This window comes from Lepisosteus platostomus, chromosome 3 (assembly GCF_059453375.1).
Source record: "Lepisosteus platostomus isolate fLepPlt1 chromosome 3, fLepPlt1.hap1, whole genome shotgun sequence".
In the NCBI taxonomy this organism is placed as follows: Eukaryota; Metazoa; Chordata; class Actinopteri; order Semionotiformes; family Lepisosteidae; genus Lepisosteus; species Lepisosteus platostomus.
In genome coordinates this window covers 62,621,437-62,642,831 of record NC_142613.1, presented here as the reverse complement: position 1 = coordinate 62,642,831, position 21,395 = coordinate 62,621,437, and the positions used below count along the sequence as shown (strand labels likewise).

The window sequence follows — 21,395 nt, the reverse complement described above, 5'->3', positions numbered from 1 at the left end:
TTTAGTAAGTATGGCACTATTTAGATTGCTTTCAAACAATTATCAGTGTTTAACACCTCCACCCATGTTCTTACAGTTTTATCCAATAGAGGGCCACAGGTGAGCTGGAGCCTACCACCACAGACTATGGTCACAAGTCAGGATACTCCTTGGACATGATGTCAGTTCATTGCAGGGTGTATGTACACAGACACGAACACGAGCACGCTCACCCCAGAATTTTCCCAGAAACCAATTAAACTACCAGTGTGTCTTTGGACTGAAGGAAGAACTCAGAGCAATTGGAGGAAATCCATGTGAACATGAGGAGACCATACAACCTCCATACAGAAAGCACTGCAGGAGTTGAAACCAAGGGCATAGACAGCAATGCTTCTTTAATACCTCTTAATTGAAAATCTCACACTGTTGAAAACTGAGTTTTAACTTCTGGTGGTTCCTGGCTTAGACAGCAGCATTTAGGAAGCTCTAAAACTAAAGTTCAAAGAAGTTAAGTTTCAGTTTACTCATACCTATTTATTCAAAGCCCTAAGAATCAGAACTGTCAACAATGCAGTTGGGCACCCCTCCCCCAAAGCCAAGGATAAGAAAGTCAGGAAGCAGCTTCTTACTTCACAGGCCACAGCTGCAGACACCATAAATTCTTGTGATGATTCACTATGGCAACTACTGTGGCTCCCTGACACACTGCTTTGCTGGCTGTGAAAGTTTATTGTGGGTTACCTCAGGTACTCTCTGCAAATGAATGCCTTTGTTAATGTTATAGCTGTCTGTTCCACTCGGAGAGCAAGCCGCCTTCAGCAGCTGGAGTTGTCATCTGTTGACAAATGTTAGAGGGAGGATGTTTCCATTGGCAGCACTGTGCCATAATCACACCAGCATTAGAGATGGAAAAGAAGATAAAACTGATTAAACCCAGCCAGTCCAAATTATAGGATACATGTACAGTATACAATGATGCAGATTGTCAATAAGATGCTCTCAGCAGTATACACTACAAGGTTGTTTCCATCAGCCTTGTTATTTGCATTCATTATTCCAAGAACAATTCCACGGTTTTTCTCTGTGTTGGAATATGGTACTGTGAGTAGATGGAGCTGCTCAGGCTGTCTCTAGAGCAAGGCTGGAAAGGTCCCTGCATGGAGCAGTCAGCTGGGGAAGAGGGCTCACTGATGGCAGTAGAGTCTGCCTCCACTGCTGGAGGACTTTGACTGCAGATGCCAGGGTTTTTTGAGGCCTTCAATATGGAAGTGGGCCAGATCAGCCAGCCACCACCTTGGCTATATTGAGTGGACAAGAGTTGTCTTGCCTTAGTCAAGTACTTGCCTTAGTACTGTTCACATCCAAAGACATCATGACTGCTAACTAGACGCTGATCTCACTGTGCTTCTGGACCGTCATGAGAAACATGCAGATGTAGGGCAGCAAATTGTTCAGGATGATGGTCCATTTTGCAAATGCTTCAGGCACTCTAAAATTGTAATTTTGTGCAACTCTTCCCCTCTTTGTGCTGTCCTGTACTGTACATACCTTCAGCATCAATACTTTATGTGATCACCCGTGTATCTACTACCCCTCGGGTCCTTCTTCTGAGCCTCCATTTCATTTTCTACCTTAAGGCCATTGCAAAGGTAGTTGTGATTGACTGAGTATGACAAAAAAAAAAACTATTGCTCATTGCACCTTCCATCTAGTTCCAAAGTAGTTGCTAGTATCCAAATACCACCTAAGCAAATTGTCATTATGTGGTAAAACTATAAAAAGAATTAAATTAAAATAAAAACAAAGTAAAATATATCATCCTCTTTACTTCTCATCATATAATTGAAGTAAACTACACCTAAAATATCAGCAATTGCTCTATAGGGCTCATTGAGTCACAAACATTTTTAATACATTCTCTGTTTAATCTCACAACATCAAGTTTCTCCTATCATCTGTACCTGCTGTCTCACCATTTGCCTCCATAGGTTTCACAGGTTTTTTTATTCTTTGGAACCATCCAACCATCCAATTCTTTTCTAACTTCTTTATCTAATACAGGGTCACAGGGGAGCCAGTGCCTATCCTGGCAAGCAATGGGCACAAGGCAGGATACACCCTGGATAGGGACACTAATCCATCACAGGGCACACACAGATGCACACATTCACACCAAGGTCCATTTTCCCAGAAGCCAATTAACCTACCAGTATGTCTTTTGACCGTGAAAGGAAACCGGCGCACCGGGAGGAAACCCATGTGAATACGGTGAGAACATACAAACTCCACACAGATCCCAGAAGCTCCAGCCCTGCAAGGCAGCAATGTTAACCACTGCACCATTTATGGAATGATCTTATTTAACTGAAGAGATTGCATCATGTGTAAATAATTACAAAACACATACTGTACTTAAAACAAATACTAAATAAAAACAATAGAAAGTGGCAGAAATCAGTTTTCTGACATTTTAAATAATACTACAGGTCTCTGTTGCCCTGGAACACAGTACACTTATGTTCTCCTTTCTCTAAACACAGTTTTGGGGAGTCAGTGATCCCCACATACCAGTATCTGGGACAACATACTAATCACTGAGCCTAAGACTTATAATCTCTTTATTTTATGCTGTACACACAGTGTTTTTTTTTTTAATTTTATGTAGTGAAGCTGTGTTATTGATCCAAACCTTACTGAATTACAGTACTTTGACTAGATTTGTTTGTTTTTTTGCAGAGTTAAAAGTCACCGAATTTGAAATCATTACAATGCTTTATTTGTACTAACCTGACCTTCTCATGCTATAAAATGCAGCCCACAAATGCAGGGATACAAAACTCGCCTCTCCTGCTGATGAGCAAGCAGGTCAGACAAGGTACAAGTCCATAACTTGACACAACATGGTGTAGGAGATGGGGGTTTGAGTTTGCTGTAACAATCAGAAATTGTAACAGTAGATTGTGAGGGTACTTGATGACCTTTAGGAGCTAATCAAACACAATCATTTACAGTCTCACACACAGATTCTATATATACTATATACAGTACAATGGATGGAGATTGATTTCAAATCAGTGAGTTAACTGGTAAAAATGATTTGAGTTACAGTTTAATAATATGGAATCACAAGTTGGTGACTGGTCAAGATGCTATCAGGTTTGGTTCTGGTACCCACCCTACAGATCACTAATTAGTAGATTTACTTTACCCTGAGACTTCAAGACCAGCTGTAGAACTGCAGATGTACTTAATTCACACAATTACTTAATTGGTCACATTATGTTTCCCTGGTCTTTAGCATGTGGTAGGTAAACTATTATTTGTACTAGCCTGACCTTCTCATGCTAAAAAAAAGCAGGTTTAGGCACAGATATCACAAACACGGGAACATATGTACTGTAAACACAGATGCAGACAGATATATAGATATTACATCCCTGGCCCCTTCCCTAGTGTTTAAAAGTAAAAAGAGAGTCCATAGTTTTTGGATTTGGCCAAGTCTTGCCAGAATTTCCAGAGCATGCACCTGTTAGAGGATATAACTATTTCCACACACCTAAAGAAGGCTATACAGCTAAAACATTTTTTTTGCTGTTTTATGAAAAAAATCATCTCTACTTCAGTGTTTTAACTTCTGAATTTTGACTGTTCATCATGATGTAAAAGGTATTTAAAAAGTGAAAGTTATGGTATGATTCACGCATTCCCATCATAAATGATTCAGAATTTTTATTATACAGTACAAAATTTAGAATTTTGACTCAATTTTTTTATGTTACACCGAGCTAAACTGGGATGTCAAATTGTGTGTTTTCCAGATCCCAGCTTGCAGCTACAATCATGCCATTGCACTCAAAGGCAGCAGGAGGGAGTGTCCTCTGACCTGGCCAGTTCTAGGCTGCTTGGTTTTTAACAGGTTACAGGCTGCTCAGCCCAGCACCTGAGATTCGTTGCTGCCCTGGGGGTCAGGCCGTGGTGAGAGCCCTACTTGCCCAACTAATCCCACCCTACTCTCAGAACTCTGCCACAACCAGGAGAATCCAGTCACAGCCTGCTAATGACATGATTCAGGTTCAAACCTGCAATCCCAGGGCTCTGCCTGCCCTCAGGTGGGTGCTTTTGCTGGTAGAGCCACTTGGGAGTCAAGTAAATTTCTGTCAATTTTTATTATATGCAACAAGTTAAACCTCACAAAAAACACACCCAGGGAATCCAGTCACAATCAGCTAGTGTCAGACTTAAACCTGCAATCAGGTTGCTCTACCCATGCTCACCGCTTGAAGCCACTTAAATTTTTATTATATGCAACTTTTAGCCTCACAGAAAGCAGACAACATAGAACAGACTACAAACAGGCATTTGTTTAATTTATTTAGAATTTTTATTACTTTCAATGTTAGCCATTATGCATTATTTCAGTCAAACCACTGCTTATTCTTAGCAAATGATGACTCAACTTGGCTGAGTGAAAAACATTGCAGTTATTTATGTCGCTGGTTTACTCAAACTGCCACCTATCAGGATGTTTGTCTTAACAGTATCATAATTGGGGAATTGTGGCCTTGAAGTGATATACTGTAGGTGACACTTGCCCAAGAAAACAAGTTTATAGGAAGTACAGCATGACCAGCACTGGATGTCCTGGTACAAGGTGCCTAGGGAACTGTCATAGAAGTGGGAAAATCCCAGTTGAAACACGCAACTCATTAAAAAGAGGAAGGACACCTCAATTTGTCCCTGCATGGAGGGTTCCATCAAATGTTGCTCAATAAACACTACAGCTGTCTTCCTCATCCCTCCCAGAGGGCAACAGGGAGAGTGGCGGATGTTCTGATGGCACAGAATCTTACTCATCTTCCTATCTGCTTCCACAAGGGAAGTGAAGTCAAGGGCGATGACTCTCCCTACATAATACAAGACCCCTGAATACCTGCCAGGTTATGTTATTCATCAAAAAAGCAATAGTGGTATTAGCCACTTGTGATAAACTTGTCTGTGCTGGCTCCAGGGAGTATCATGACGATCATGCACAAAAAAAATCCAAATGAAGTGCAAAAAATACTGAAGGTGTTATTGGAAAAAAATAGTTTCCGTGGTTATAGAAGTAATTCTCCCAAGCCCATGCCCAGCACACAAACAAACAAAAACAGGACAGGAGAAGGTCTGGGCTTTAGCAGCAGCGTAGACTCAAGCTCCAAACAGAATGCCTGCATGACCACGAATGCAGGGATACAAAACTCACCTCTCCTGCTGATGAGCAAGCAGGTCAGACAAGGTACAAGTCCGTAACTTGACACAACATGGTGTAGGAGATGGGGGTTTGAGTTTGCTGTGACAATCAGAAATTGTAACAGTAGATTGTGAGGGTACTTGATGACCTTTAAGAACTAATCAAACACAATAATTTACAGTCTCACACACAGATTCTAAATATACTATATACAGTACAATGGATGGAGATTGATTTCAAATCAGTGAGTTAACTGGTAAAAATGATTTGAGTTACAGTTTAATAATATGGAATCACAAGTTGGTGACTGGTCAAGATGCTATCAGGTTTGGTTCTGGTACCCACCCTACAAATCACTAATTAGTAGATTTACCTTTGGTTGATTTACTTTACCCTGAGACTTCAAGACCAGCTGTAGAACTGCAGATGTACTTAATTCACACAATTACTTGATTGGTCACACTATGTTTCCCTGGTCTTTAGCGTGTGCTAGATAAACTAAGTGTCCTAAACCAGGAGGGTCTGGCTCTCCAGGCTTGGAAATTGGGCACTGCTGTCTGAGAAAATTGTGTTCGCCTTTGGCACTTGCAAAGGCAAATGATGTCTGGCATTTTGGGGCTGATGTCTTTTTCCCTTATTTGTGTGTGTTGTTTTGTTTTGTGTGAAAACGTAATGTCATAGCCGAAGTCTAAGAAAAGCATATGAAAGGGGAGATAAATAACCCATGAATGAATTGAAAGAAAAAAAAGCTGGCGTCGGCGAGAATTGCAGATAACATTTGTTATGCGCCACAGGAACTGGAAGATGGGGCCTTATCTTACAGATAATTCGGGAGGCAGATATGAGGAAGTGTGCATGCCCTGTAACTCTTTTGGAACTAGACTGTCCAAAGACCATTATATTTCTGCCTTTGGGGACTAAAATCGCAACAGTCCCTTTTGACAGAGAACAGAATACCAGGAAGGGACTGGGGGATTTGGAAGCCAGTTATCATTTCCTTGCCCCATGTAGAATACAGCACTACCTGGAATATACTGTATAATGTATTGAAATATGCTCCAGCTGGGTGTCAGGGGCTTGTTATCTTCTGCAGGCGCCAATATTTTGCTGCCCTTGGGGATGCTCAGGTTTGCACAGCAACTGGTATATTGCTAATGATGCAAATTCTGAGAAACTGCCCCAGTGATGCTGTCCTGCGTGCAAGTGGAGTGGGATACTATTTCTGTACTTTCTGTAATTTTAGACTCAAAGACAGAAAATGACGCTACTGTGTTTCAGATGTTGTTGCATAGTTGTTTCAATCCAATCTGTGCTTTTACATTTTGGTATCTTGTGTATCTTCCGAGTGTATTCCTGCTGTGAGGTATTATGAAACTTTGTGTGCCAGCAGCCATATCACCCTGCAACTCACAACTGGCAACCCACTGAAGCTCAGCAGGTGTGAGCCTGGTCAGTACCTGGATGGGAGACCTCCTGGGAAAAACTGCTGCTGGAAGAGGGTTACCCTTCACCCTGCAGTCCGTGTGGGTCCTAATGCCCCAGTATAGTGACGGGGACACTATACTGTAAAGAAGCGCCATCCTTCGGATGAGATGTAAAACCGAGGTTCTGACTCTCTGTGGTCATTAAAAATCCCAGGGTGTTTCTTGAAAAAAGTAGGGCTGTAACCCTGATGTCCTGGCCAAATTTCCCATGCCTCCTAATAATCCCCTTTTATGAATTGGCTACATTACTTTCTCCCCCCCCACTCCGCTGGCAGGTGGAGCGACGCACCGGTTGGAGTATTCTCGGTCGCAGTTAATGGCAACGTCAGCTCAAAGATTTGGTTCAAACTACCAAATGGAGACTGGTGTGCCGACAAGCGGACCCTTGTCGGGATTAACGCTAGGAAAGAGAGAGGTATTATGAAACTTCGGAAATACATTTTGTAATTAAAGTTAGTTTTTTGGTTATTATAGTCAGATACACTCTTGTGATCAATGATCATGCAGCAACCTTTATCAGTATGCATTGCTTTATATTTTAAGCGGTGCTTTAATTTTTGGTTATACTACTATCAATTCATCCATTTCTTAACCTGCTTTATCCAATCCAGAGCTAGAGGGGGAGCCGGAGCTTATCCCTACAAGTAACGGGTGCAAGGCAGGATACACCCTGGATGGGATGTCAGTCCATCGCAGGGCACGCACAGACACAAACACACTCACACAAGGACCGATTTTTCCAGATGCCAGCTAGGCTGCATGTCTTTGCACTGTGGGAGGAAACCAGAGCACCCGGAGGACACCCATGCAAACATGGGGAGAACAGACAAACATCATGTCGATAGCACCCCAGGAATGCATGAATGCACCCCAGCAATGCTAACCTCTGCGCCACCTTACTGCCCTATATTACTATAACATTACAAACATAGTTGTGTAAGCACTGTATTGTATTGAATGTTGAGGTTTATCTATCCGTCACTGAAACAATTTTATTAATATCACTATTATTATTATTATTCATTTATACATACAATATACATTCATTTTATAAATGCCACTTATAACGTGATCTAAAGTGTTGCTAATACTGTCAGATGAACATTGAAAAGCAGGTATAAGAGGGAGTGAGCAAATCCATTTCTATTATTAAGGCTGGTTCCACTGATCCTGTGCTCAGCTTAAAAAGTGATGTACAGTACAGTTCTGAAAATAATTAAGTCCAAATATGGAGAAAAACAGCATTGCCAAGAGACTATGGTATAAATAAATCCTGAATTAGAATTTGTGGATTTTAAAGTATGGATAGCAAGATGTCCAGCGGGATTTGCTTTTCACCAAAACAGGCTTTATACCCATAAAACAGAGGGTGTAGTACTGATCCTCTGGGTATTGTCCCAGCTGCCCCAATGGCCATCTTGGTCTTCTGTAGCATTCAGTTGTGGGTCTTTGTCGGTTTGCAATTTGTAGTCCACAGTTTAAAAAACAAAACAAAGGCAATGTGGTCTGTTGGTTGGTTCTGTCACTTTCAGAGTGAACTGCAAATCAGCCAAACGTCTTCTATCAGGCAGGATCTAATTCATTACTTCTAATGAAATTTAAATACACATTCTTGAAGAGGTCATGCTTTAGCGCATTACTCATTGCTGAAGTCATGTGAACCAATACTAGTACACACAGAGGGCATTGAATTAATGGTGGAACTTGTTAAAGTACTTTCTTGTACCTGAAATAACTTAGATTTGACATCACAAAAGGTGGTGAATACTTATTGTATATGATTATCATATCCAAGCCTTTGACTTTTGTGCTGTTTTTGCTGACATTTAACTTCTTTCACACATACAGTATACTGAGAGAGATTTTAAGTATAAATAACTTGATTTAAAAAATGCACGTACACCATTTGCAACAAAATGGGATGTTATCGGATGGGGGTGAACCTTTATGCAAGACTATGTCAGTTTTTGTATGTGTTGCTAATGGTGTCTCTCCTTTACCTACCTGTCTCATCTCCTGGCCATAAATCATGCAATTCTGTAGCAAGATCCAGACATTCAGACAAATGTTTTTTATGTGCTTGCTTTGTTCATAACATCTAGATGACTTCATCACATTAATTTCTTTTGATGACCAGATTAATTTTGAAGTAGAAAAAAAAAACAATGTTTCGGCTATAGAGCCGGAAGGAGAAGGAGAAGGCTCCACAGCCAAAACATTGTGCTTTTCTTCTCCTTTCAGCATGGAATAAACCTTTATTTGTTCCTAGGCAGTATAATTTTGGTTTGACTTATGGTTCATATTAAATTAAGTTAATGCATTTTCCAGTTCAGTGTGAAGGTTGTATCATTGGTTTTATTTAAAAAAATAAACTCCAGAAGTCCTTACTGCCTGTGATCTAAACAATCCTAAGTATAAAGGAAGGAGGGAGGTATTTTTCCAACACCTGCCCAATTCTAGAACTGGTCCTGTCTGGACTTTGTGCCTCTTTTCAGGTAATTGAGCCCATGTAATTACGTGTATATAAGAAAGAGTGTATATTACCTTTTGATGACAAGGCAAGTGCCACTGCTTATTAAATGTATTCTGATCCACTGGTTCCTCATTTTGGGGTTCTTTTTTTTCTTCCTAAGCTTTTCAGAGCACTGTAACATCATAAAACACAGAAACGATATACAGGTAACGCCCTTGAGAAATGGAGTGCTTTATATAAAAGCCTCTGAAAGTTATTTTGCTTGTGTTTCTTGTATCAATGCTGAACTATAGCGGTCTCACTTCCAATCAATGGTGACACAAAGTACAAAATAGAAAACGGTGTCAGCATTTTCTTGTAAAAAAAGAAAAATTTAAGATTACATACCAAGAGGAGGTCATTTGTTTGATGACTTGTATCTCATTTCTAGTAGCTAAATCGTCATTTGTTTTATAGGAGCCAAAACATTCCCTCACTTCCCACGGGAACTGAACTAGTAATGAGAAGCAGTCTCCTGCACCAGGGTTAATTCTTTCTCTAAAAAGCAAAAAAATATCAGAATTTGGAGAAATGCATTAGATATTCCACTAGGCCTTTCAGTGATTTTCTTCCAGTTCCACCATCTTCTGAAGCAACAGAATGCCTTTTTGACAGGCATGAAAAAAAACAAAGAAAATAAAAACGTGACAGAATATGGTCTGTATTAACAGGTTTTATTTATTTTTGAAAGCTGAGCCTCCATCAATGAGGAATGTTTTAGCACTGGATTTTTCACAGGCTGGGAAGTTTACGGAAAACAGTCAGAAAGCTTTTTTTATACAGGTTTGTAAAGCAAACACTAACTAGGTTAACAGAGAATTTGGGATTACACAACACCAGTCTACAAGAAGACATTATGCTACTTGTTATGAATAATACATCTATAATCTCATTGCGAACAGTTTCTGGCATCCCAGAGCATTTCCACCCATCTGCTCTTCTCAGAGAAGTTCCAGAGCGTAGAGCAGGCTGCTTGCATACGCTTTTCAGCACTTCAAAAATATAAAGCCAACCACACATCTTAAAAGATCACAATCAATGTGTTAGAAATCATAGAAAGGACAGGCAAAGTTGAGGGAATTTAAAAGGATGATCAAAAAATTTGAGTTACCAAAAATATGTTTTAATTAGTCATTTGGCTTTCATATATAATACTGTGCAGGTGCATGTTACAATTCCTGAATTCTTTCCATTTTAACATGTTGGATTTAAACATACGACCAACAAGGTGAGAAAAATATTAGCAACAACTAGCCTATTAAATGGCAGCCTGCCAAAAACAAAGTGTGAGCTAAAAGGAAAAGTTACACTTTAAATTAGGCCTTTGAACCTTAATGTACACTAACAAGCTGTATATGATATACTGTACAATAAGCTTTACATTTGCATATGACAGCTTATTAGCTAATAAAGGTTAAACCAGTAAATATAATAACAGAACTGACATTGCTTACTACTCAAAATTGGATTTAGCGTTACGCTACTCACAGAATTTCAACAGATTGATGGTGAAATCAGTTCAGAAATTAAGGCAAAAAGATAATTCTCTAGTAGGCTTAATGGACAGTCACATTAAAAGGGTAATCTTGTCCTTCACAGTCTGGACATGGTTTGGCCAAGTGTTATTCAGGAAAAAGAGAAAATAATCCGCTTCAGTTAATGAGCAGTTACCCATCTTTCCTGATTTTTGACACAGTACTGCATGTCCAGATATTTGGCTCAAATTTCCCAATGGTACTCAGTAGTCTAAAGGACTCATTTCATAGGATATGAAGAGACCATAGAGCATATTATCGTTAGAGCCTGTCACAATATTTTTTATGTTTTAATGAAAGTTTGGTGAGGACCTTATACAATCAAACATTGACTTTTTATTCAACCGTTACAGAAAAGAAGCTTGAGCATCCAATTGTTTGAAGAGGCATAATGTCACTTTTTAAAACTGTAATGGTAATAAAGTGTAACTAAAAAGAGGATACAAAAACATTTATTCATACTTGAAACAATTTTTTCCTGCCATCTTACTGAAAATTTTTCTCTCACGCTGTTTTTGCTGCTATTGCAAAAAAGGAATAAATAAATGTAAATGTGTGTGGACTTTGGCTTAGTGTGGGAGGTCCATCTCTACCTTATTGCCTAGAAATGCAACTGTAATATTAGTTATAATAAGAAACAAATCAGCAAGGCATGTGTCAGTGTGATATGAACAGCGTCGGGATGCTCTAGAGCTCACATTGCAGAGTTATTTCATTGCTTGATTGAAGGCACACTACACACCTCTCATCCAGTCTAATAATTTAATTACGCTCTGTCGGGATAGAACTGCTTAATTATAGCCTTCTTTCAAATCGTTGTGGGAAACCTCTATTTGACACAAAGGAAAATCTCCATCAGTGTGCTAATTTCTGCGCTAAAAGGCCACACTACATAAATAAAAGAAATCTGTTATAAATAGTGAAAATAATAAACAGCAGGCTGTTATCTGACCTGTTACTGGAGTAATATTTTCCTCATTGTAACAACTATTCTCTAAGCACTACCAGACTCAGCATCTCCAAAATGTATAAGCAAGAGCATAGTGTCAACCTGGAGAAAACTATTCTACCATAGAAGCACACATTATTTTAATATAGCTAACAACAGAGGTATGTCACAAGTTATTCTGCATCATCTTTTCATAGAAACATTTCCCAGATTTCAGATTTCCCCAAAAAAGTGTCCGTTTTCCATTCAGCAGACATTTAAATACATCCTACAAAGTACTCTAGGTAGCTGTAATAAGATAAATATTTATTCATGTATAGTAAGTAGACAGGGATACTACTTCTAATTTTAAACACTAAGCACTTAAAAGACCTCTCAACTGCCAACACAAGAAAAAAACTTCAGTTACCTAATTTAACAGTCTCTCGGTCAGGCTATGAAGGGCTTGCATTTAAGTTTTGATGCTGCCTGTTTGCAAGAAGAAAGAAGATCTCTACAACTACTTCTACAAGGTCATCAGATACAATATATGAATATATTATGTTCTAGAGTTACAGTATGTGTATCTGTACAAAGAGGAACAAGTCTAAAGAATTAAGACATTTTCCCTTACAAAGCATGCCTAGGGTCCTGAAAAGCCAAATAATATTCTTCTAAGTTTAGACTCAAAGAAGAAGAAAAGATGGCAATTTCATTTCGTATCAGTCTTACCCAACAACTCTTTTCCTTTTAACACCCACAAGAGTAGGCTAATAGGAAGACTGCTTTTAGCAATCCATGTGTATATAGATTGGTGAACCAGACCCTCTATAAAGCATGGTAACAAAGGGGATCTAAACCTAAATTTCTCCTCACCACACTCTCTTGATTAAGATTCATTCAATTTAAGAAACAAAAAAGTTGCAGCAAGGAAGCAATTTTATCCCTGCTTTCACTGGCTGACCAAAGGGTCTGAAAACTGTGCTTCTTTTTGTTTAGTTTCTGAAGCCTACATTCTACTTCCCATTATTATTTGCACCCTCATTTATTCAGCAATTTTCCTCTTGGAAGGAGGGACTAAGTGTGGAGGGAGCTCACTGGGTAACTCATGGCCTTCCAGTTTGACCTTGATAAGGTGGTTCGCCAGGGCAAACTCCTCATCATCCAGCATGCCATCTTTGTCAATGTCAGACAGTTTCCAAATCTTCCCCAGTACAGTGTTGGGTAGCTTAGACTTCACCATCTCTCTCTTGGCATTGGCGCCAGTGACTTTCCCATTGACGGGGGAAAGAGTGTAGAAGATTTCGTCATACATGGGTTTGTCTCGGATCACCACCCACTCCACCTCGTCGATGCCTTCGCCTGCTCCCTCGCCATAGCCGTGACCGAAAGGCCCGTTGAGCGTGCCGTCGAAAGCACCTCCCTTGACCACCTGGTTGGGTTTCTGGGTCTCCTCCTGCCTTACCAGCACCATGAGCTGAGCAATGTCGTTGGCCAACATGTCATCTACAGTGTCCAGCAGTTTTGCCTTCAGTGGCTGAAACTTGGTCAGGTCATGGGCTTGTAGCTGATCCTGAAAGAAGAAATACGGGAAAGACGGGTTGGTTTATCTGTTTTTTTACTTTTCACCCAAACACATCACCCAAGGAACACCATCCCTACTGTGAAGAATGGCAGAGGCAGAATCATATTACTAGGATGATTCTCATTACCAGGCACTTGTCAGGGTACAACTGAAAATGAATGGAGCAAAGTCAATAAAGGTCCTTGAGGAAAACCTGCAGCCTTCTGCAGGAAAGCTGAAACTGGGATGGAAGTTCACCTTTCAGCTTGACAATTACCCAAAAAACATTGAAGCTGCTAAAGAAACAAAAAATTAAACCTCCTCAAGTCATCCAGTCAGAGCCCTGACCTCCATCCAACTGAACATTTGTGGAATCACTTGAAGGTTGCAGCCTATTGCTTTTAATAACAAAGGTTACACACAAGAGACCATTCAGGCCACTACTGTAGGTGCTTGAGTGAATAGTTGAAGTAATGCAGTTAATTATATTGGACATACTTTACGGTTCTGCTTTGTTTTTGTCTTGGTTCTGAACAGCACATAGGTTTAAATCTTATATGCAAAACTGCATCTAAGTTCTGTAGTGTATTTTCTCACACTTGGAAATGGGTCTCACCTGCATTTTCTTTAGGTTAGGGAAATCCCCTGGAGAAATCTGATGTTCCCTCTCAATTCGCCCGTAGATTTCCCCCAAACTGTTTATCAACTCCTTCTTCTTGTTTTCCTTTCCAAAGACAGCAGGCATCTCTTTCTTCAAGGAGCTGATTATGTAAGCATGGACCTGCAAAATCAATTTAAAGACACCGCGGTTAGCAGAGGCAATTCTCATCTATGCATGGACTTTCCATGGGTTTCAATCTAACACCTCTTTGCTGCTTTCTGAATGTACGTGTTTCTGGTCTCTGTGACCTTTTAACAGGGAATAAAGAGAAAAGGGCGAACCTAGATGTGCAGACACAAGCTGGCAGAATTTCAGTACACTGATGTTCATTAATGAGCAATTTTAAACCAGGAGTAAGATTCAGAGCATGGCTTACTGTGTTAACATTTTGAAAAAAAATTAAGGAAAAATCACAGCAGTCCAACAGAATGGGACATTCTTCTGATTGACAGTCCCGATATTCAACTAGAGAGGACTCGGCCATTGAACACCTGTCTATAATATGGCAATAAGATCTCCAGGTGGAAATTAAATTATTGGAACAGGTCTTCAATATGAACAGCCACAGCCCCTACATCGAAATGTACAGCTTTTGTAAAATATTTCCAAGGAACCAGAATATTTCCAGAAGAGATTGCAAAATGATAATGCTAAAAATTAAGCAGCAGAGTAAAAAATCATCTTATGGACATTTTGGACCACAAATCAAAAATAAAATCAGAGCAATTTTGCAGCTGTTCCACAATAATAATGGGGGAAACAAGTTGGTATACCATCTTAAGCAGCACCAAAGCATCCTTGAATCACAAGTTATAGATCTCTACTTATAAGTGCTTCTGAAAAAAGATTCCAAAGTTCTCACAGGACAGTTCTAGTCAGCGGAAGACTAAACACAGATTAAAATAATAATAATTCACAGTCCTTGCAGCACTATCCCAGGAATCAGAAAATTAGGGAAATAAAATTCAAACAATGAAACAGGTTAGAGGGTATCAGCTTTGATGAATATAAATTAAAAACCTGAGAAACCAGCAGAGCATCCTTGACCTAGTAATGAAGCATTCTTGAGGCTCCTAACGACTGATCTACTGTTCTTAAAACAAGCCAATTGGGAGCTAATAAACGATTGTTAAAAATTAAATGGTAACAGAGTCCAGAGTGTACTTAATACAGTTCCAGACATCTTAAGCATGGTAGCAGAGTCTCCTGCAGCATACACAGAACATACAGGTATAGAGTGTCATATTAAAACAAGCAGCAGTAGTGGCATGCACACATCTCCCAGCACAAACAAATACAGATGGCGATCTCAGGCAGCTCAGGACTAACCACAAGAGAGAGATGAGGATAAAATGTGATGCAAGGCCTACCATTAAAAATGAAGAGGTGACAATTCCTCAGAAGTCCTTGGAAGGTAAAGAATATTTAGGAAGAAGCAGACAAAGCACAGAATAAAAACTGCAATCTTCTAGCCTAAAATACAGTGTATCTCTCATTCCAAAAAGAAATACTGTATCTCTAGTGTAGTCAATATCTTCTGAAAATTTTAGTCAACACCATGGTGTGAGCAGGTTTTAACAAAACATTACATCCACTATTTAAAATAAACATAAATCTGCATATGGAGAAAACACAGTTCCAGAGGAGTTACTTCAATCCCATATCAAAGAATTTCTTCGTTACTTTAACATTACATGCTTGACAGGAGCATCAGCCTTTTACTGCATTTTGCAGCTCATTAGCACAACCATTTACACAGTGCACATTTGTGCCAGCTGAATGATAAACTAACCTCAACACCCACACATACTGTAATAGCATGGCAATACAGTCCCTGTTTTTTCCAATAGGAAGGCATTTTAGCCATTTACAGACAGTTGATACTTGCACAAAGCTGCCAACAGCAGTTACAGATGTATACTACATAATATGAATAGAATTGTCCAATAACCCATCTTTTACCATCTGGAAGAGTGAACAGCAATTATATTCTTCAAACAGCACTTTTTGTGTATTGGCATCTGATATTGAACAATAACACTGTAGAAATTTCTATGAAAGCCAATTTAAAAAATGCAAAAACAGTTTACAAACAGGGTTGATCAGGTCTGAAAATGAGTAACATGTTTCTGCAAGATGAAAACTGCAGTAGCTGAAGTCCTTCTGATAAGAACTATTTTTAAAAGCAATGTTAAAATAATGCAGGAGACGCAAATTCCACTTTCACATCTCAATCTTATCCAGATCCACATCTGATAGACTCTGGGATACATCAATATTAGATTCCACACAATTCCTCACAAACTGGCTTAAATGCCTTGCTCTAAGTCTTTGGTGATGACACTTTCTGGTTGTATACATACAGTAATCCTACAACGTTTTCAGACTGAAAGTAGCACACACATAAAAGCTAGTATGACACAACAATTTATTGACCTAGTAATGTATTGAGGATGAGAAGCTCAACAGACCATATAAAGTATTCCACTCTGGAAACTAACATTGTATATCAATTATCTCACTGAACTGAAAGAGGGAAAGGCAATTACATAGCTGCTGACAGGGGAGGAAGAGTAACTTGCTTCTGTGAATAAAAACAATGCCAAGGAAGAAGATGTCCCGTTCTGAAGTGGACAGCTGTTTCAGGATTCTGACCCAAAGTCCTAAGAACTTCAACTCCTGTACCTTCCTTTAGCTAAGTGGCAGTTTCAGGAACAGACCACCTGGGATTGGCACACTATCCAGCTGAGAGAGCACAGGATCTGCTCTCTTTCCCAAGGCCACTGAATAAGGGAAACAGGAGGCAAGGACTGCCTGTGCTTTTGGAGCTCTGGCTGTGATCCATTTGCCTGTCAAATGAACATTATGTGGCTTAAAATGAAATGCTTTACTTCCTTTTTAATCCAAAAGGTCTTATAACCTTTTAAACTATGCTCATCAGTGCCTCATAATTTCAATTATTCTTCCGATACAGAAAAATAATGAAATAGAGAGAGAGACTCGTGATAAAATATCACAAATGAGGCCAATGTTCCTTTTGGTACTTTTGGACAGCCTGAAAAATGAGCCCTGTTACTGCCAAGCTTATTGTCAACTGGGTACACTGTGGAAAAGAAAAAAGCACTACAGGAATTAAAAATACTGCTGATGCAACTCGTTCTTGTGGTCTTCAAGGAATTTTTTGTGGTGCTTTCTAATCACTCAAGTTTACTCACACCTTCTTCCAAATGCTGCTCATCACTTATCAAAAGCAATTTCTTCAACTCTGAACAGACACACAAAGTAATTTGTACATACATGTGTGCAGAAAATACTCCTTGCAATCCATCATTTCTCATGAGTTTTGAAAATTTATGCAAAAAAGACTCAAAAATGGCATTATCTACATAATAATTGGTATTAAGACAAAAAACATGGGAGTGAAGTCTGCAGTAAGAAGCTGAACTGCAGGATGGAAGACAGAATTCCTTATAATGGAATTAGAACGGAATGTTCTGCCTTCCCCCACTGTGTCAAGAAACACTTAAGAAATTTTGTGCAGAGCAGATAATTTTACTATCTGACCAGAGACCTGCAATGAAGCAACCTAGTCTGCCGAGTGACCTTTCCTTCCTCGCAATTGTTTGCAATATGCTCACATGGTTAAACTCTTAACTATGTGCTGCTAGTTAGGAACAGCCACTCAAACGTGCAATGCTACTGGAGTTTCCACAGGAGAGTGCAAGTCTGACGCCAGATTATACCACTCACTGCCTGGTAGAAATTTTTAGCGAAGAAAAAAATCAAATGAGTGACATTTAAGGACTGTTAACTTGATAAATGATAGTGCTTTATGCATCAAAAAGGAACTTGTCAACTGTGAGAGCAATGCAAAGGTACTGTGTATCAATTTCTTTTGGCCTCAAATCTCAAAGTCTCTATGCCAGCATGATGACCAGTTTTTGTACTTTGTTCTGCAATGTATTGCACATGACTGAGACTTTATACACGATCTCCATTTTCCATGTCTAAGCGGTTTTAAAAATTAAGTATGAATGCTGCAAAACAGCCTTTGCAAATGTGGATAAAGTGCTAATTACAAGAATACTCAACTCATAAAACTATCAATGAAATGATCAAACATAGAAATAACACATACGAGAGACATTTCACTACCCAGTCACAAAGGGAAGATTGAAACATTTCTCACTGATACTGTGAAACAGAACAACAGATGAACACATTAAGAAATAGACCAAGTTCAAAATAACCTTAAACTTATGCAGTTGAATTTGCTCAACATGATTAAGCGCTTTTCTCTCGCAATCACATGAAACACAAAAAATGCTGTTCGCAGATCAGGAACGTTGCACATCAGTAGGTTGTGCTGTGGTTTTCTGTGGGTAAGAGAGGCCACAGGCGGAGCGAAACAACACTCTGTGGGCTGCTTGTGATGCTCTGTACTGCAGCAACAAGAGAGCAAGCTGGCCTACTGGCACAGACCAGTCGATCACAGCCCGGCTACGGCTGGCATAGTGACAGGCTGCCATGTTGAACCCATTCTGAAGAATAACGTACAGTACTTCCCATGCTAACCAGCTGCAGAACTACGGGGCTTTTTCAAAAAAAGTTAATATTGGACTATATTTCCTTCAGCCTGCCAGCTCAAAACCATTTACAGTAGAATTAACCAATTCTGTACAGACTGAATGCTTTTCAATCTGTACAGAAGCAAAACAAGCACAACATAATCCACAAAAACAAAATGAATCCAGCACCAGGATACTGAGTGGAACTAATCTAGTCCTGGCCATCTGACATGCAAAGCTGTACAACATCTAGGAAAGCAGAAGCTCAATCAGCTGATGTCAAACCAATGTTTAATTTCAGAAGTACAGGATATTGCCAATTAAACTCTAAAGCCCTAAGGGAAAAACACTGCTCTTTATAAGAGGTCAAAAACCGCTTGGAATAGTTTCCTTTGAGTAACATTAAGGCAATGCTTGATAGTTGGCTGAAGATTATCACTGCATTATTTCTTCATTCTTCATTTGATAGATAGAAATCTGGCAACCTACTGAATTGTAACAAAAACATATTGTAGGATAGCTGGTGACTAAGTCTAATATCAGAACTTTAATTGTATTTAATTTAAGATGAAAGGTGAAAGCAGACACTCAAAGCAGTTCAGCAGTCACTACTCAATGCTAATGCAGGATTAGCGTTGCTCATCAGATAAAAGTAACACTGACAAGACAGTAGATGTAATTACAACAAGAACTGTAAATTCTTTGTTTAATGTTGCAATGATGACGGGTTTGTGACAATGGGGAGGATTTGTGGTTGAACGATCTACAGCACTTCCTTTAAGATGCCTTTACAGAGTATCATATCCTGTATTATAGGCAGGCATTTTACATAAGAACCACTTTGAAGTTCAGAAAGCTCATGCATTCCAGATGTCTTGAACCACTAAGAACACCCGTCTCTTCATTTAAAATTGATGAACATCTTTTCATATTTCATTTTCACGACTTGGGACATAGTCACTTCATATCTTCTATAAACTTTCTAAAAGTAATTTTTACCGATTCCAACAAGTGTTTTCTCACTGTGCATAAAAGCTATTTAGACAATATATACTGGATTTTGAGGCTAATCTATTTTTTCAAGTGGTTTGAATGGATCTCCTTTGAAAACTATTAATGCAGGTTCAAAGCAGCTTCACTAAGTTTAAGAAAGGGCTTCATGATGCCTACCCACTGAGCAAGATCACTTTTATACCCTTGTTTATGTTATTAACCTTCTCCACCTGCCAACAGTTTCTACAGCTGTTGATTGAGGTAGAAATCCAAAAAGTGCAAGTAAACATGAGGTAAGGCGATGTAAAAACACAAACACTAGAAAGGTAGCGCTGGACTGGTTACTCACAGTTGTCCTTTGTCTCTATTGCCTTGTGATGGATTTTCATCCCACATCCACAAGGATTGTGCTCTTGCCCTGCCTTGCGGCCTACAGTTTCAGGTGCAGGCTTTGGTTTGTGGCTTATGGATAGGAGATGGATGAATGGATAGAAAAAGTCTTACCTTTGCCAGCCGTGCCCTCTTGATAAGGTCATTGAGCTTCCTCAAAGCAGCATTTCTGGGCAAGGACTGGATGTCCTTGAACAGGTCCTGCTCCTCTGCTTCAAACAGCTTGCGGTTGTCTGGGATGAGCAGCGGGTGGGACCAGAAGGAGCCAATGTAGACGCGGATGACTTCGGGGGTGTTGACAATCTTGCCCAGCGACCACATGAGGGCACCATAGACCCGCATCAGCTGCTGGGTTTCGATTTGGTCAGCCTTGTTCAGAACCACGCGGATTTTGTCCTCATGGTTCTTCAGAGCCTTGATGACCTCGGAGAACTCATCAGAGATGTCCAGCTTGTGGGCGTCGAACAGCAGGATGATGCGGTCCACCCTCTCGGCGAACCACTCCAGCACTGCGGCAAAGTCATAGCCTGAGAGAGGGGAAGGAAGAAAAATAAAATTAAAACAGGTAGTAATAATAATAATAATAATAATAATACGGAGCTCGAGGGCTAGTTTTTTATGTTCCCAGTAAAAACATCCGTCTAGCAAAGTTATACAAGTGCTCACAAAGCTGTGGTCGACAGGACAAGAAACTATCAACTGATAATTTCTTCACGACTGTTAGCGACAGAATTAAAGAAAGAAGTGGACCATTAGAAATGTAATCTTTCTCGTGACTTGAATTTAAATGCCACACTGTTCTAGTTCCAACTGGGATAATCGTTGTGGTTCTAGTCCGTATTAGTGCTACTGTTCTCAGTGTTTATGTTACCGTGACATAGCACCCCTAAAACGGCAGCTATCACTGCATCTTTTAGTGTAGAAAAAAATGCATTCCTTGCACCCTATGCAGACAATATTAATAACCAATTTATATACTGTAGTTGTGATTATTATACACTATGTAGAACTACATGTTCAACAATTGGTGAAAATAAATGAGCAACCATACTCGGATATAAAACTGCAGGACTGAAATGAACATTAAACAGGTTGTGGAATTAGTGAATCAGTGCCATCTGTAAACTGTACTTGTGGGATGAATGAGGAAAACAGAAAGCTGTTGAGATGCCGAGTGAAAAACAGTTCACCATAATTGGTAATTAGCAGATTTGTAATGTTATTGACATGGCAATGAAACCAATCTTTTAAAGGAAATTGGTGATAAAACGCAGAACACTAACACTTGTTTGCAATATTAGTGGAACAGTCATAATATAGTAGGTCTGACAATGTAGATTATTTGATTGATATTCTTAATGTACTAGAGAAGTCACAAATTTTAATTACTCTACAATGGCTAGATATTTTGTAGCACAATATGTTCAGCTTGAAAAAAGATTTCAAACCACAGATTGGGACTGACATTGCATCATAACTGAAACTGTGAAACTTTAGAACTTAGTGACTAAAGAAAACCATGAGGGAAACAATAGGTCAGCACTTCAT

At 39.4% G+C, this 21,395-nt stretch overlaps 1 protein-coding gene across 5 annotated transcripts in view; it reads right to left on the bottom strand.

The window, feature by feature from the left end:
- Positions 1-9,863: 9,863 nt before the first annotated feature.
- Positions 9,864-21,395, bottom strand: part of ehd3 (EH-domain containing 3) — a 45,913-nt gene continuing 34,381 nt past the window's right edge. For all 5 annotated transcript variants that reach the window (XM_088626358.1, XM_088626360.1, XM_088626357.1 and 2 more), the window contains 3 exons: positions 19,962-20,374; positions 13,852-14,016; positions 9,864-13,244 (listed from right to left, as the gene is read on the bottom strand). In XM_088626358.1, coding sequence (XP_088482484.1) covers positions 12,717-13,244; positions 13,852-14,016; positions 19,962-20,374 — 1,106 coding nt within the window. In that variant the 3' untranslated portion in view covers positions 9,864-12,716. The remainder of the gene's footprint in view (positions 13,245-13,851; positions 14,017-19,961; positions 20,375-21,395) is intronic.